Here is a 17868-nt window from a genome sequence, read left to right on the forward strand (position 1 = left end):
AATGATTGTAGGAGCTCATACTATAAGCTTAGTTTGAGTACAGTACTTTAAATATACTGGTATTTATTTTCAGTTACACTTCTGCACTGCTTCTTTCTAATGCAGAGCTTGATACGGACATCAGTTGATAACAGCAAACAAAAAAATGCATAAAGAATATTACTGTCTTATCATGCAATGTAGTAGGCATCCTGTGGCACTATTCTCTTACCCAACTTATTTACAGTACTGCTGAGTACATTATCAATAAATATTACACTGTTTGTCTTATTTGCTTTTTGTGGTACCCAGCAATTACTCAGGATACGAGTCCTGTCACACGTGAGTTTCAATAAACGAATGTGTGTGTTTCAGCATTGGCGCTGAGGTGGTGTGTTCAGAGGCTCCGTTTTGAGATTTCACAGCAGCACTGTACTCACAAATGTCCAGGAAAAACTCATAGTTCTTTAGTTTCCAATCTTTAAACTTCTTTGATGTTAAATTGGGATCATCCAGAAGGCTGTTGATAACTGTGAGGTCCCCTTCCTTCGCCTAGCAAATTCCAGAAAGACACAGTACATGTGAAAATGAAATTTATGTCCTGCTTTGTATTTCGGCACTTTATTTCTTCTTTCATTTTAGTGGAAAGTGCCAGGGAAACTGCTATGGGCACTGGAGTCTTTTACCAATATATCAGAACTATTACAGCTTAAACTGTTTGACAGCTCAATCTTTGGCACTTTCTACAATGTGACTGTAAAGAGTGCCAAATAATAGTCCTTTTTCCTTAAGCTGGAACATGTTTGCTTTAGAGTATTTTTCATTTCTTTGGAACTTAATTCTAAGGCTACAAATAAAGCCTTATTCATGGAAAATCTTAAGAGACCATACTTTTACTATTTTGCATTGCTTATACACAAAATTAATGATAAGGCCTTACTTTTAAAGTGCTCTTGAGAACTCTGATGTGGTGAAGCTTTTCATTGATAACTGGATCATTACATCGCTTTACAAAAGACTTGCGGAACTCCTGCTTGGTGGAAGGACGCTGCTCTCCAAAAGCTGACAAACTAGCTTGTTCCAGAGATTTGTATAGCTCTTGCAGACCATCTGTATTTTCTCCACTTTCTTTTATGTTTTCTGAAATAAAATAGATAAAAAAGCCTAACAACAAGTCTGACCATTCAGATGAAGTCTCTAAACCCAGCAAGCAATACTGGAAATTCCTGTATAAAGTAAATCCTGTAACTCAGTTTTCCACTTTTTGTTTTGGTGAGGCAGGAACATTTTGATCAGCCCCAAAGCTGTATTCTTAGCACTACATCCAAGCATTTCAAGTACACACTCCTGTGTAGTTACTCATGTGTTTGCCAACATATAAGAGTTCAACCACAAAAACCTTGCTGAGAATACTGGCAGTATTGCTCTCACTTTTAGCGGCAGTAGGGAGAGTCAGAACATCTCTGAAAGCTTACCTTCTGCACAGAAACTGTTATGCCTTCTAATAGGAACTTTCTCATCTAGCTTGTCATCTGTTTCTTCTATGGACTTTACATGTCCTTTAGCCCTGACATCTCTGTTTCGGGGAAGGCTTTGACTACGTTGCTTCTGTGGCCTGCTGTGAGGGCTGTGTCCCCTTTGGCATTCCACCAAAGGGAAAGGCCCATCCTGCTCATAATTGTGTCGCCTCTGTACTGGTAGCGTCGCTTGTCTTCTTCTGTCGGGTGACATTCCAGGACGGCCACTGGCATACTCTGTGTCAGGAGGGACAGTCTGAAGGAAATGGAGCCCTGAACTGGTTAATGGAGTCTCTATCAGATCCTGCCACGAGCGTCTTTCTCGGTAGGGAAGTCTGCATCCTGAGGAGTGTGTGCTTCCTGCTACATCTTGTCGAGAGTCCTCAGCAGAAGAATGAGAATATGTTGATTCACTTGAAAAGTGTCGACCATGTTGGGCTTCAGGGAATGGACTTGAAGAATTCACCTGAAAAGACACAAAAGCATCAGACTATGAGACAACATTTTGAACAGGCTCAAGAAAATGACTACAGCATAGAACATTATATGATATACACTAATAAATGGACTGATGTGTGTGTTTTGATATGTCATAACATGAACCTCTGTAAACAGAACATAATTAGTGAGAACTTTTATGTTATGTTTCAACCACTCCCTATTCTTGTTTTGCACGTTCTCTGCCCATGAGCAACTCCTGCTGAAAAGGACAGTATAATCCTGGTACAGGTTTCCTGAAGACCTGACCAGTCTATATTCAGTGCAGCAGTGTGCTGTGAAGACATGAAAGTCCCCCCAAAAAAACAAAAACAGGATTTCCTTTCTTTTTAAAGGGATAAGTATCCAGCCAAATGGAAAAAAAAAAACCAAACAACCAAACCAACTTCAGCACCCAGGAAGATTTTTGAATTTTGAGGGACTGATGAACTTCTCAAATTATTTTAATTAATTCTGCTGGGTCTGTGTATAATTGTAATTCAAAAACAAAGAGAAAGGCAAAAAAGTGGAAAAACAGAAAGGGAGGGGCTTAACCTGTATCCCAGTTGATAAAACAGCATCACATGGGTGAAAATCAGTCTGAACTTCACCCATGTGATGCTGTTGTCTCAGTCACTCTTTCTTTGGTTCTGGCTGTATGAGGATCGTGTCATTCACGCTGAAGAAAAATCTGAAAGAAAAATAAAGAACAGTCCTGTCTGCGCTTAGAAACACAGAGTAGTTATCACAGCCTATGTTCTGTAGCATAGAAATGTTATTTCTTATGAAATCGTTGTCATATGCAAAATGTGGGTTTTTTTTTTCCTCAGTCACCAAAACCTGTCTGTACACGATATACTAGAAGTAGTTTTATCAACTACTTAACATCTTACAGAAAATACTGTCACTACTGTGGTATTGCACACGATGTATCATATCCCTGCCTCTAATGATATGTTGTTACAAAAAGTGTTTGTACTGTTTTACTGCTTGAATGCGATCTATCAATCTGCAGCATCGGTATCCATCCAATACTCATCCTGGAAAAGCAGTCCTAGTTTATATGAGCAATCCCATCTACCACATTCTTTTCATATTCTGCATTAAAGTCAACATTCGAATATTCTGTTTGCATTATCAGGTGTAGCCTCCCAAATCCTACAAAGGGTGTCATATTTACAGTCTAGTGGCATATCTGTGTAAGGAGACATTTACCTCTCTTTCCTTTGTAATTAACTTGTTACACAAACACTCAGGTCTCAGCTCACTCTTGCAATGAGATCCATCTTTTTTTTTTTTGCTTTTATGGGGATTAAATATTTCTAAACCAGGAAAACACAAATCAAGGCATACAGATAAGTTTTGGTGACCTACTGTCAAATGCAACATTTATAACTCACTGAGGGCGTTCGATGATAGGTGTCACACAGTGTTGAGGAGCCTTCCTGCTTCAGGGTTAAAGAGCCATCGATGTCATCCTGGTCACTTTCACTCCAGTAATCTGCTAACAAAGTGTTCTGGGTTTCACTCATGTGCTTTCCCACAAGAAAGCGGGTCCCACATTTAAAAAATCGCATTAGCATGCCAAGGTAAACATTTCACAGTCTCCTGTGTGGCTTGGCAGTCACTAAGGAACAGACTCGTGAAAAGGTCTGGCACCAAAGATGGACAGGTATGTAGAAGAACCTTCAAATGTTTTAGGAGAGCATTACAGAAAGCAGCTTAGGTACTTCATTGCCACTCTGCATAAAAACCAGCTTCTGGTCAGGCTTTCAAAGAGAAAATTCTAGATGCCAAAGTAAAGCTGAGCCTCACAGCTTTAACTATGTTAACATTACAGCTTCCACCATGGGCAATGGTGAAAAACTGTCACCTGAGCTCAGGAGATGCAAAAACAGTTCTAAAGCACATACTGACCTGTGTTTGGTATCTGGGAGATCACTCCTAACCCTAATCTTGCATTATCTGTATCACTTGTTTTAGATGTTTTTTAAAATTATGACTCAGGATTTGATTTTCTTTGGTGATGGCACCAATAAATATAGTGCCTCAAGGATACAGATTCTTATGAAAATGGGTATTTTAAAAGATGTGGCATGTATGTTAATAAAGGAGTCAATTATGACACCTTTAGCTTTGTTCAAATAATGAACAGATATGTAGTCTTTGTTCTGTTCTCCTAATTATACTCTGAAGCATTACCTTCATCTGGGTGTATATCCTTGTCATCAGGTGTGTAACCGATTGCTGCGAGACCCAAACGATTCATCCATCTGATAGAAGAAGAAAAAACAAGAAAGAGAGATACATAAAAGAAACATCTAGTTTAAATCTGAGGGCATACACGTTCTTAACATCTGGAAAGGTCAGTTATAATGCTTAGTCCAAAAATTGAACGCTGTTCAGGCTGATAAAATCATGACTCAGATGTGTTCAGCAGTTAATAATTTTAAGTCAGTGAAGGATAATCCAGTTGATATACAATGCAGATGTGCTTCTAGACTTCACACCTGCTGGAAGAGGATGCTTGCTGAGTGGAGTATCAGACTCATTACATTTTATTCTGCTGCCTAGAAAAGTGAAGACTCATGACATCAAGTCTTCCTTATGTCATCAAGAAAGTGTGCTCCACACACACTAATATACTAACTTCTGCAGTGACTAAACGAATGTTTTATAATAGTTTGTGTAGAACAGAGAATGTCCGTCTTCATTTCCACCTTAAGCAGAATCAAATCCTCTCTAAGCCGCACCTGCAAACTATTTGTGTGAAATGGTTTCCAGAGGCTTTGTGTAAAGCAGCATATTGCATTTATTCTCATTTCTACTGCTATTAATTTCAAGGTCTTGCATGAATTGCTGAAGTACTATGCAATAAAAAAAGGAATTATGGTATTAATAGTATAAAAATCTGTATTAGGAAATAAATTGTGTTACATTTCTATCCTCAAAAAGCTAAACAAGACTATGGCAGTATTCTGCTGGTTATTTGGTAGTCTATATTCATGACAGTGGTAATGTAAATATTTTTGATTTTTTTCTTTTTAAATACATAATCTCAGGTTTCTAGAACAAGACTCAGTAAATTGAAAGTACTTCAATGCTTCCATTTTGCATTGGATGTTTTGGTTTCTGTCTTTGTCACAGAATTATTTAGTTTGATAAAAAATAAGAACCTTTGTTTCATTAGCAAAATATTATAGTTTATTTTGGGGAAGATACCTTTAGAGTTTTATTTATGTAAGATTATTGGATATCTATCATAGAATCATAGAGTGGTAGGGGTTGGAAGGGACCTTTAGAGATCATCCAGTCCAACCCTCCTGCAGAAGCAGGGTCACCTAGATCAGGTCGCATAGGAACATGTCCGGGTGGGTCTTGAAGACCTCCAAGGAAGGAGCCTCCACAACCCCTCTGGGCAGCCTGTGCCAGGGCTCCCTGAACCTGAACAGTGAATTAGTTTTTTCTTACATTTAAGTGGAACTTTTTGTGTTCCAGCTTCACCCCATTACCCCTTGTCTTGTTACTATCTACTATGGAAAAGAGGGATGTCTCAACCTCCTGACACCCACCCTTTAGATATTTATAAATGTTAATAAGATCACCCCTCAATCTCCTCTTCTGCAGACTAAACAGCCCCAGTTCCCGCAGCCTTTCCTCATATGAAAGATGTTCTATACCCTTGATCATCTTAGTGGCCCTGTGCTGGACTCTCCAGCAGTTCCCTGTCCCTCTTGAGCTGAGGAGCCCAGAACTGGACACAGGACAGAGTAGAGGGGGAGAAGAACCTCCCTCGACCTGCCGGCCACACTCCTCTTGATGCATGCCAGAATGCCATTGGCATTGTCTATACAATATAGAATCAAACTACAGGAAAAAAAGAGGAAAGCAATTTCTTAATGTTCAGCAAATGAAAAATCAAGAAACAGCTTATTTTCATCGACAAGGAAAGATAACCATGAAAAAAAGGCCCTGTTAATAAACATTTGTAACGATTGGGATGCATTCTTAAGTATTCCCTTACTCAGTGCTTAAATTATTTACCATGTCATTAATTTCCTAGCATATTGCACCTTAATTGTTTTCTAGAAGCAGCTCTTTATTCTTTTTTAATATTACAACATAAAATTTGTTAATAATTATGTTGTTGGTTAATAAATCATATAATGACAAAAACATATTTCAAAGACTTCATGAAAGACAAAGGTAAACAATATACACTACATCATGGGGATAAGTTTTTGCAGATTAAAACAAGAAAACTATTCAGTGTCATTCTTTGCAACTTGTGCTAAACCAGAAAATAGCTTCTGAGGCCATATGTGAATGTACTGCTGGTCTAATAGTACACAGAAGATGGTACACACAGCAAGGAGGCAAAAAATGAAGGAAAAGTGAACCCTCCACTAAAAATAACCACAGTTCAGCATGTATTGATCTCCGGATCTAGGCAACGCTCTGCAGCTCGTCAAAGCAATGATCTTAATCTGTAATATTGGATATAGCACTGACTCATTGCACGGCCTTCAGCAAATTGCTCTACATATCTTCTGTCTTTCGTAAGCATCCGGAGGGACAAAAACATTTACTTGTTACTCACTGGGAATTGTTAGAGGGCTTAATTTACTTGCAAAACTATGAAAATGTAAAGAATTGTACAATGATACTGCTTTGCCTTTCAGTACTGAACCAGAAGTGAGCAAATTGGAAATAAAAATAGAAATGATGATTTGTTTTTACAAGTATCAACTGCAGCTAGGACTGCTTACAGAAACATTGCCTATATCAGCGTGGCAATGACTCCTTTTTATCCTGAAGGAAGTAAATTCCAAATAGATTAGCAGTTTACACAAAAGCTTTTCTAGGGTGCTCAGCAGCATTGTTTCATTCAGCACATGGCATGCTGATCGCTTGACATTTGCTTCTCTTGAAAGGCATGTTCTTTATTGCAGTAATTGAAATGACATCATATCCTTGCTCATTATTAAGTATTTGTATTCACTATTTTATCAACAGTTGTTCCTGATTTTCTGAACTCATTAGAATTGGAGCAAAATAGTTTTAGTCATACTTTACCATATGCCTTTGGCAATTAAGCAGAATGCTTCAGCAACTACAACTAAGGTTCTGCTTAAGCACCAGTGATAAATTAGGACTCATTACCATTCCCAAAGCTAAAACACACTCAGCCATTTTGGTGGTCAGTGCATGAAAATTTATGGTGCCTTAAATTTCTTGCCAAATTTATCATTGTTAATTTGAGGGGTTCCAATTTTGGAAGCATATATAGGCAACAGTCAAAATGTTAGTATTAACTTTAAGGGAACACAGATTAAACAGAGTATCACCTTTACTCATATGGCCTCAATGTCCAAATCTGGATTTACCAGAAGGTAATCTTTCCTTTCTAAGGCTGATCATGTAAGAGCAAGAAGATCCCTAGCTATAGTTACAAGAACCATCCTACCTCATTTGTCATAATTTCGAGTTAGGTCTTTGTCAAGGCAACAAAAAGGGTTATCAGATGATATTCAATGGCTTATAATGATAAAATCTCTTTTCATCAAAGGAAAAGAACCTCAATTTTAGGTTTTGTGTTTTTAAAAGAGCGGGGGTGAATGATTTTGAAGTTAATCAGGAGTTATTGAAATGCTGAGATTGCAGATCCTTTTCTTACAGTTAACTTTTTTTTTCCCCAGGGAAATGCAAACTCAGTTCAAAAGGAATGCTGTGCAAACTGGATGAATTTACTTGATGAGCAAACCACTTTAATTTTTAAGAAAGCAAGCAAGCAAGGTTATAAAAAGTTCTCTGTGGAAAGCTTTGAAACAGCCATTTGGTTCTGCACTCTTCATTGAATGCCTTGTAGGCAAATGTCATCTTTTGGGAAGGCAACAAGGGTATGTGTCAAAACTGGACTCTCTAAGGGATAGATGGCTGCATGTTTATTTGAAGGTCACGCAGTGTAAGACTGTATGCTATACCTGAAAAGCAGCTAGAGTGAAAAAAACCCAGGAGATCATTTGTCTAAACTGGTTTCTATAGTTGTATCCCAATAGCCCTTTGAATTTCACATGACCCCAAAAAGACATGAGATACTGTCAAGGAACATGTATAGCCATCTTACATGTACATCTCTGAGGCTAAAAGTTGGACTCCTCTTTACCTCCAACCCCTACCTCGTTCATTTTTTTTTTAATGTCTCTTTTGATAATTTAACAACCTCAGCAGCGTGTTTCACTTCGTTTGAGTCTGGGACACTCAGTGAACCACATGGTTTATATTCTAGATAGAATACATGATGACGTGGAGCTGTACTAAATATCTCAAGGGTACTTTGCTACAACATTTTACCTTCAATATTGCACATCTTCATAAGATAAAATATCTACCTTTCTAAGGTACATTTTAACAACATGCAAAGGATCAAGAGTGTATTATTTTTTTATTGCCTTTACCTTAGTGAACCAAATGCAGGGAAGAGTAAGCCTCAAGTCATCTAAATACATATGTAAGGTTTGTACTTTGTCTCAATGGCTTAAAATTCTAAATAAATTGCACTTGGCTTTAATTAATTCTGTTGATTACAAACAAGCATTCTTGTCATTGCTTTGGGATAAAACAGAACTGCATTGTAGGAAGTGAAGTTAAATTTACTGAGATAATTCTGGTTAGTACCAGGGGATTACAGCCCAGGGCCTCTTCTGGGAGTCTGAGTCTACCCCCAAGCCTGGAAAGGGATGATTGCAAAGGCACTGAGGGCACTGATGAACTAAGCAGCTGTGACAATAATCAAAACTTGATGCTGAAAAGTGAGTCATGCTTGAAATGTCCTGAATTGTCAGGACTCGGGAGCACATTCGCTCACTGATCATTTAAGAAAAACACTGTAAAATGTTGAAGGGGACCAAACAACCGAGGAAACAATTTCACACAGCTTCAACTGTTCTAACACACTATATTAAACCCAAGAATATGCCATTACTCGTTGTACAAATGCAGTAAGTTTCTGTTTACTGACTGTTATAATTGACTCCTGCTGAGTATGATGATGAGCCAGTCGAGGGTCAATGTGAGGATCTGGGATTGAAGGCAAAAAGAGTTTTCACAGAAGCGTCACACTTCACTCGCCTGTTCCTTTCTACAGTCCAGACTAGAACAGCATAAGTAAAAAAACCCGAAACAACTTGTCAATGATAATAAATTTGGGACAACTATTATGTTTAGTGTAGGAGAATGAAAACCAAAGGCAAGAGGGTAAACAGTTTTTTTAAAAAAGAGGTGCAAAGCTATTATTTTTAGGGTTACAGCCAAAACAGTTCCATAAATCCATGGAGAACAAGTCAGGAAGTAACCTTCAAATAGGCTTTATTTGCTAATATCCTCAATGCTGGATACTGTTTATGCATATACAAGATGACAGATATATAAGAAACTATTTAATACAGGTGAAAAGGTTCTACGAAGAGCCTATCACTTTCACTATTTCCTTCTGGTTTGTGTTCCCTTAAAAATTAAACCAATGAAATACTGAGGCATTAGAGGATAGAATAAATAAATAGTTATATATTTCCCAAGTTTCTTGTGTCTTTTCATCAATTAAAACTTGAACTTCTCTGTCATCTTAGGTTTATATTATGTTTCAGTGCAGGACTATATCTGTCTTTGCTTTTGAGATTGCATCTACACTTAAGATTATTTAGTTAAAAGGAAAAACCAGAAGTAAAGTGCAAGTTAAATTTGACTAAGTTATCTTTAAGTCTATTAAAATACGCCTTGAACCATTTGTTTAATACATAAAAGTTATTCAGTGCAAATTATATTTAATTACTGATTAAAAAGTTTGCATTATGTTTTTTTACATCAGTAAGATTACAGATTACAGAATTCACTGTGAAATTCTCTGCAATACAGAATTAGATTTTAAAATTGATTTTGTACTTGTTATGCTGGCTTCTTCCTGAGCAGTCTTTGTTACTTTGACATCTGAAAAATCAATGTTTCTCATTTTAGTTCATAAGGTAGATTGTTTTCACTATTTTCTGAGGTCACACAGGTGATATATTCATTTAATAGAAAAAAAAGGCTCCTGTAATAGGTATGGCTAAAACGATGCCTTGATTTTCCTCAACACAAAGGAAGTCCGAAAGCATAACTGATGTCTCACAGTGAAATATATCATGGAAGAATATCATATATTCTTCTCAATAAGCTCATCTCTCCAAAAGTATCAACTCTCAGCAGTCCATATTTCTAATATTTTGTCACAGTTGCTGGAGTTTGTTAAGTAGAATCATTCATGGGATAAACTGTAAGTTCTCTCTGATTTGATAATTTGACATGACTCTGTTGATCTTGTTTCATGCATTGTCTTCTTAGATTTGTCAGGCTGGAAAAATATTAAAAAAGCCTCAGACAGCTTCAGAATTGACAAGTGAACCATGGCAATTTGTGCTCTCTTTGGATGTGCATCTATTTCGTACATTTAATGGGAATTTGCAATCTTTATTTTTTTTTAGCTTCACCTTGTCAACCAAATGCTCAGCTATGCCTTTGTAGTCAGATGTATGGTTTGGTGTTTTGTTTTTTTTTTCTCCTCCAGTGGATTGTAGACAAAAATATTTACTACTTCTGTAGCAAACAAATTACCCTTCTGGTAACAAATGAAATAGCCTCCTACTATATAAATATAGTTATTTATCACAGAGAATATTCACACAATAGTTCTATGATAGGCTATAATTTAAGATAAAACCAATAATAAAATCTAAGGAAATCTACCAAAGGAGTCACAAAAACACACTTAACTGGAGCTTCTCTTGCCAATTTTCAAACAGATTTACAAACGTGTTTGTGGCAGCACTAGCACCGCTTAGGCAAATCAAAAAGGAATAGTCATTGTTATGTCAAAGTTGGAGTTTCAAGTTGATACCTAAGGGAATATATGAAGATGACAGTGAGATATTTTCTTCATTAGTCAAGCTGCTGGCTTTCACCCTCCTGCAGCCTTGTCCTACTGGATTTACCATTACTCTGGATAATTCACAAAACTTCCTGGACATCCACTTAAAGGCAAGGATTAGCTGCTGCATGCATCTACTGCTTCCTACCCTGACCATGACATAAGATATATTTCGGCATGTGCAATCACATCGTATTCTCCAGATATTCCCATTCCTATGGAAGTACAGGTAAAGGATGAAAAACTATAAAAGTGAATCATAGCCAAGATTTTCTAACATTTGACACATGCTGTAATTTTACTGTTATTCAAGCTTTTACATTGGCTTTCACCAAATGACTGGCCCAAAAGAAAGCTTTGAAGAAATAAAACATTCTTTATGAGTGAGAGAACTGAATTTAGTATGACCTGAAAAGGTAAGGGGTTGTTGGGTTTTAGAAGGGAATGGTTTATTGTGAAATTATATAACTCTACTTCCAAATACTCTTAAAGAAATAAAATCAAATAGGTCAAGCAATACTGTTAAATGCACAACTTATTTAATTATGTCTATTACTTATTTCTATTACTAAAAACTTCAGACTTTGTAGCATTAACTTGTGTCTCCAGTATAACATCATAATATGTGACTGTACTGCACTGTAATCACCAAATCTGCTGTATTAAACACAGTTGAACTGTTTGACTCCTGGAAGAGCTACAGCAATTCACAATGGTGTTATTTACCACAGAATTTGATTAATTTAATTTTGTAATTTAAACTAGTACAGAAAGTCAATGCAAATCCTAATTCCTGTGCATTAGGGATACGTTCACACCTGAATGCTGATTTGCATTGCATTTTAGATCATTGCAGTTGTGTATTGTAGACTCCTTTGAACTCCTTTAGTATAATGCTATAAACCAGTGGCTCTTAAACTGTATTAAGGGGGAAATGGCAGGTCACACATCTATGGCAAGTAGTCTATAAACCATAGAGAGGAGAAGTTAGCTTCCTTTTGTAGTATTTACCCCAGATGGAGCACTGCAGCTCTACTATTGCACTGTTCAATCCCATGTACGTCATGGTTTCATCCAGTCCCCAGAGCCTGCAGCTAATTCTGATCAGAAAATTGTTTCACTTGTGCTGCAACTTATGAGTTTTTATGTGAGAACAATAAATTAGATGACTGAATTGGCCTTAGGTATGGACTATTTTTCCTGGATATGAAACAAGTTTATAGGAACATATAGGAAGAAGGGGGAAACCTGCTGTTTATTTTTACTTAAAACACCACTGAGAATCCTTTTCAGGGATTTCTATTTGAAAAGTAGTTCTTATATTCTACAGAACTATCTTCTTGCTTTTCATCAGGGAGGGGACTGAGGAGTAAGAGCTGTTTAATATTTTACCTCTATTTGTTAAATAATTGTTAAATTAGTACAGACAGATATGTCATGGTTCCTCTCCTGCTCACTTCTCCAGGAAATCTTATTTAAGATGACAATGCCTAATAGGGGAGTATGTCTGGATTTTTTAGTTGTCAAGACCTTCACTTAGGTTTTAGCTTATTTGTAAGTGAAGACTGAAGTGAAGTAAATTAAAACTGTAAAAGATGCATTAATACTTGTCCACCATCTGATTTGGCCAAGATCTGTCAAGGAAACTAACACACCCCAAATTTATGGAAGATACCTGAATGAACTTTGGTAATAAGAGAAACATGTTAGAGTCTTTCAGATCTTTAGTTGGAAAATATTGTGACTCCTTCAATTAATCATCATTCTGTTTCAGTGGGCAACAGATATTTGTTATATTTTTTGATGAATGCAAAAGATTTATGGAAGTTATTAAAATTGCAAAGTTAACCCAGTTATACAAATCAAATATGATCAAATTATTCAGCCTAAAATAGGAACTTTCTAAAAGTTTAATATTTGGAGCCTGTTTGGAGGAGATCCAATGCACTGCATCACGTATTTCAATCACATGAAAGTTTAAAGTAAAGTAGATATTGCAAAATAACAGAATATTAAATTCAATGCTAATTTCCTTAGGAGTATTAAAGCCATAAACAGGTTATGCATAATATGGTAATAGATGAAGCACTTCTGGGAAATAAGGCCTTTAACAAGCTTGGAGTACCCTGTGGCCGTGGCAAGCAAAAGATGAGCTCAACGATTTCATTATTAATTCATTTCTAAGAACACAACTGTGCTCATGTAAGCCCTGACAAAACAGCATGAGCATTAATTTTGCAAACCAAAGTCTGTCTGCACCATGCAACACAGCAGGCAAAATTCATCTGCAACAGAGGAACTCTCTCTGCTACATACAAATCAATTACTGTCCATTGGTATACAAATCTTTCAAGAGCAATGCAGTATTACAAGTGGATTAAAATATTCTGGAGCAGAAAAAAGAGAGACTAAACAGTGAACCAGAAATAAACTGTAAAAAATCAGCTGTCAAAACAGAAGATGGTGGTAAATGCAGTTGAAGAAAGGGTACACATTCCCCACATAGCAAATACAGAAATGCTATGCTCCTCTCCATATTAGAATGCCCTCACTTTTCAGCATGAAAGATCTACCTTTCTGTCAGCATAGAAAATCCAGTTATATTTTGTGGTGACAGCAGGAGTGTGTGACACCATGCAGAATATTTGCCCTATTTCCTCAGATTACACAGTTAGCAATTTGCTGGGAAGACAGAGATTTGTGAAATCAGTATTTTAAATGCATCTATGAATCTTGCTTACTCTTTTCAAATTTCACACAGGACATCTGGGAGAAGGAATTCCAGGAAGCATGTAAAAGCTGCAGGGGATGTCCAGGGATTTTACAGAGGTAGCATAGTAATCCATCATTTGGGTCAGGGAGTGAATTCCAATTACTCTACAGCATTTCTGAAGGAAAAACCCTGCCAAAATATTTCAAGTGAAAGTTCACCCCTTGTCTTCTCTCGTAGGAAGCACACCCAAAAAGTCAGGGAAAAGGCTTTCAGATTCCAAAATAACATGGCAGTGTGGTATGAAAATCTATCCTGGCACCTTTCCAAATGATCCTTGCCACAAAGGCTTAAAGACGGCATCGTTGGGTCCCCAGTGTAGAAAAATCAATGAATACTGTAAGAGCAGTTTAATGAATGTATGTCAAGACTTCTTGGTTTTCCTTAAGTCAGAGAATTTTATGGTATAATAGAAAGATATGATCAATGACACTTCACCAAATCATAGCTTCACAGTAGCTAAAATCAAGAGAGAGACCATACTTAGTTAAAAATAGCACAAGATCCTCACTTCTGCTTTGGATCAAACAAATCTCATTCATGTTACATAACTGAGCAATGGAACATTAACAACAGTAGAAAAAATATTTTTCAGCCAATTTATATCCCAAAAATGACAACTAAGCACAGTGAGAGGCTCATGAGAACTGGACATCATCATCATCCTCCTCCGTGGATGTTTCATTATACATTGATTATACATCAATATGTTATTTCTTCAAGGGCCAGGTAAACCACAGAATATAAATGTTCAATTTAAAAATCATTTGAGGATATTAGTATTCCAAAGGAAAAAACAAATGCAGCTGTATCCTGAGGGAGTTGTGTCTTTCTAAGTCTATGAACAGAAAGAAATAACTACATCTCAAAGTTTTAGCAGCCTATGCCAGGAAAGATTTAATACTTCAAAATATGGTAACATTGTCCCAAATACGGTAGCATTGTCCCATGTGTCCTTGGTTTTTACCTCAGCTGGGAATAAACAAATTACTGAAGTAACAGGAGGAGGTAGAACATTTGACTCTGACTTTGAGGATCAAAGGTACTGGTTCACCTTTTTCTAACCCCTGCCTTCATCACCAAATCGCAGAAGAGATTGAGTGATTGAGGTTAGAGGAGAGCTCAGGAGGTCATCTGTTCCCACACCCCACCCATGGAGGAGCCAACTTTAATGTTGGATCAAGGTGTTCAGGGACTTGTCCAATCAAGTCTTTAATGCCTTTTGAGCACAGCCAAGGACATTTAAACACAGACAGCAATGCCAAAGATTGAACTTTGCTAGTCTCTGTTCCTTGTTGGGGTAATGATGTGATGAATAAAATTAATGACCACTGGGTTTGTTGTTGTTTCTTTCTTGAGAGGAGAGGTTTGTTTTTTTGAGAGGTTTTTTGTTCAGATTTTGGTATGAAAAATAACTGCATCTCATTAATTCAATCCCACTGCTGTTAAAAAAATTACTTCAAATTACTTTTCTCTGGTTTTGGTAATGTTACGTCACTCTGGACTGTCACTAACTTTAAAATATCTTCTCCCATCATGTGACTATACTCTGAAGTATGAGCTTTCATATGGATGCTTTGTGTTTATATACCAGAAGCATTTATCCCACATTAATATTTCCAACCTAAATCAGCAAAATATTAGAAGTGTGATAAATGTTATGTCTATTAACAAACAAAAATTCGAATGAGCATACACGAGACCAACACAGCTTTCCTAAAACACCTTTGCAGAACTGTGACATGTGGCATGACAGAAAATTTCAGCAAAGTGAGCCACACAATATAATGTAAGTACTAAAATTAATGGATGACTAAGTGGATTAGGTACTGAGAACACTATCAATCAGCATTACATCATGCTCCAAGAGCATATTTCTGTGTGAGATGAAATATTATTTCCAATTATTAGAGTACCATGATAAAGAGGAAATGTAACTTACCTATTCATTTCTTCTAAGCAGTCTGTTGCAAAGTAGAAGCTCTTTATTTTGGGGTGGCATGCTTTGAAGGCACTATAAAATAAACATAAAGAATAAAAAATACCTTTTCTCTCCAAAGGTTTGTCTGCAAATACACAAGGCTGACCTGCTCTGAGATTCTTCAGTGTGTTACAGGTCTCGTAGACATTTTGAGTCTTGAGATTGAATCTTGCTGGATAAACTTGTAGATGGATTCTTACTGGTCTGATTATATTTACATTTCCAAGCCTAACTGATATTTTCTAAGCATGTCAATAGGCCTATCCTTCCAGTGACCACTGATGTTATATGTACAAAAAATTCTTGGGTGAGTGTGCAAATTACATTTGAGTATGTTGAGTATAAATCTTAGTTACACTCCAAAGATCAACTAAAGGAATAAGAGTTTGATCCCACCATCACTTCTTGTATATTTAAATGACTGGGGATTGGACTGGATGATCTCTAAAGGTCCCTTCCAACCCCTACCATTCTATGACCGTGTTTTATGTCCTACTCAAAGAAATACAGAGGCCTGCCAACTTATGTTGCAACTTTCTTGGATCTTTAGTGTAATTTCAGTTCAGAAGATATGCATGTATTTATCCAATTTTTATTTGATGCTGACAAATGAGAAGGAATATAAAGATGAATAATCAGCCAGTAACTGCACTCAACTGGAGACATTTAAAATACAGCACATCCAAAATTTCTTTCTTTAGCCTTAGACTGTAAGATTTCTAGACTAAATTTAAATAAAGGAATGTTTTCTAAATTTGCTACAATATTTTTTCAGTCACAGAAACACAGAATCACAGTATCTCAGTATTTTAATTGCAGCGTGTTCTCATAGACAGCTCTTGATTCAAGAAATCCTAGATCCTAGTTGCTTGCAATCTCCTCCTTTTGGTGATATTAAGGTTAACTTAGAGAATGAAGGTATTTGAAAAGTGCAAGTTAAATTAGAAATCACTGGAATAGTTCCAAAAGCATATTACAACAGGTTTAACTTAATTTTAAAAGTCTGTACTGTTTTATTTGTGTAACTACTACAATATTAGTAGTAAAGTACGCTGTATTCTTGGCTGCACTGCCCGGAGGTACTGAATAGTACCCTGACAACAGCTGGCTGTTAAAACTGACTTTGCTCTGTGCATTGCTAATATTCCCTTTCTTTCTAAATATGTCAGTTCCTTCACCAGCCACTTGGCCAGTGAAATTCAATTCCATCTGACTGATTTCATGGGCCAGGTTCTGATTCTCACTTCAGGCTGTCAATATAAACATCACTACATTGCATTGCCATCTCTTCAGACTATATGCACAAGGTACTAAAGCTCAGTCTCTGACAGTATGGGTGATAATAGTTCACTTGAAAAGGCTTTTTATTGATGCTTTTCTGTGGTACAATCACTAAGCTCTCCCTTGGCTGAGCAATTATTTGAAAACTGCTGAGAACAATAATAATATATTTTACAAACTTTGTGAATATAATTGAAAAGAGTGTTGCTATCAAGGAAACTACAAACTCTAAGCATTAAAAACTGTCATTGTGATTCATTGGCAAATGCAGATGTAAGAATTAGATTAGGAATCATTACACTTGGCATTGTGAAGAACCTGTGATGCAACATTTCCACTATTAGTTGTTTAAATGCAAATTAATGTTTTATTAATTACTATGATTTATTGCAGTTTATAGAGACTAAAACAAAAGCTGAAGAAACTTCTATTGGGCCTACTGATTTCCTTATGTATATTATTAATACAAATGCATACAGTGACAGGTTTTCCTAACAAAAGTTCTACAGAAGAAGGAGATAATGGCAGAATAATATTTCTGTGCAATTTCCTTTTTCATGAGATGTGAGGTACATTAGGAGTAAGTTTACCTTTGCACAGAGGGTCATAAAGCATCTTCATTCCATAAAAGAAGGTTTGTGGGGTATTTAAGCGTTGTTTTGGCATCTGTACATTGATAATTTCAGCTGCAAATCCTCATTGCCTTAGCTACTTGTATTTTCCCAATGAAAATAGTGGCCGCTTTTCTGAGGCCACTAGATGGCATGTGCCCGTTAATGATATGTACTACACGTTAAGATTTAATGTAAGAGATTTTGATCACTGTATAAATACAGTTTTAACTATGGTGAAATTTATGATTTCTTTGACCTGATTAGTATAATGTGATTTTAATGTCAAA

The 17868-nt window shown here is 36.5% G+C and overlaps 1 protein-coding gene across 1 annotated transcript in view; it reads right to left on the reverse strand.

The window, feature by feature from the left end:
- The window catches only part of LOC104557395 (connector enhancer of kinase suppressor of ras 2), a 163252-nt gene continuing 145384 nt past the window's right edge, over positions 1 to 17868 (reverse strand). The window contains exons 20-25 of the mRNA XM_062006460.1: positions 15648 to 15719; positions 4176 to 4246; positions 3374 to 3477; positions 1455 to 1962; positions 920 to 1119; positions 1 to 531 (exon numbers count right to left, since the gene is read on the reverse strand). Coding sequence (XP_061862444.1) covers positions 316 to 531; positions 920 to 1119; positions 1455 to 1962; positions 3374 to 3477; positions 4176 to 4246; positions 15648 to 15719 — 1171 coding nt within the window. The 3' untranslated portion in view covers positions 1 to 315. The remainder of the gene's footprint in view (positions 532 to 919; positions 1120 to 1454; positions 1963 to 3373; positions 3478 to 4175; positions 4247 to 15647; positions 15720 to 17868) is intronic.

Source organism: Colius striatus, chromosome 13 (assembly GCF_028858725.1).
Source record: "Colius striatus isolate bColStr4 chromosome 13, bColStr4.1.hap1, whole genome shotgun sequence".
Classification (NCBI taxonomy): Eukaryota; Metazoa; Chordata; class Aves; order Coliiformes; family Coliidae; genus Colius; species Colius striatus.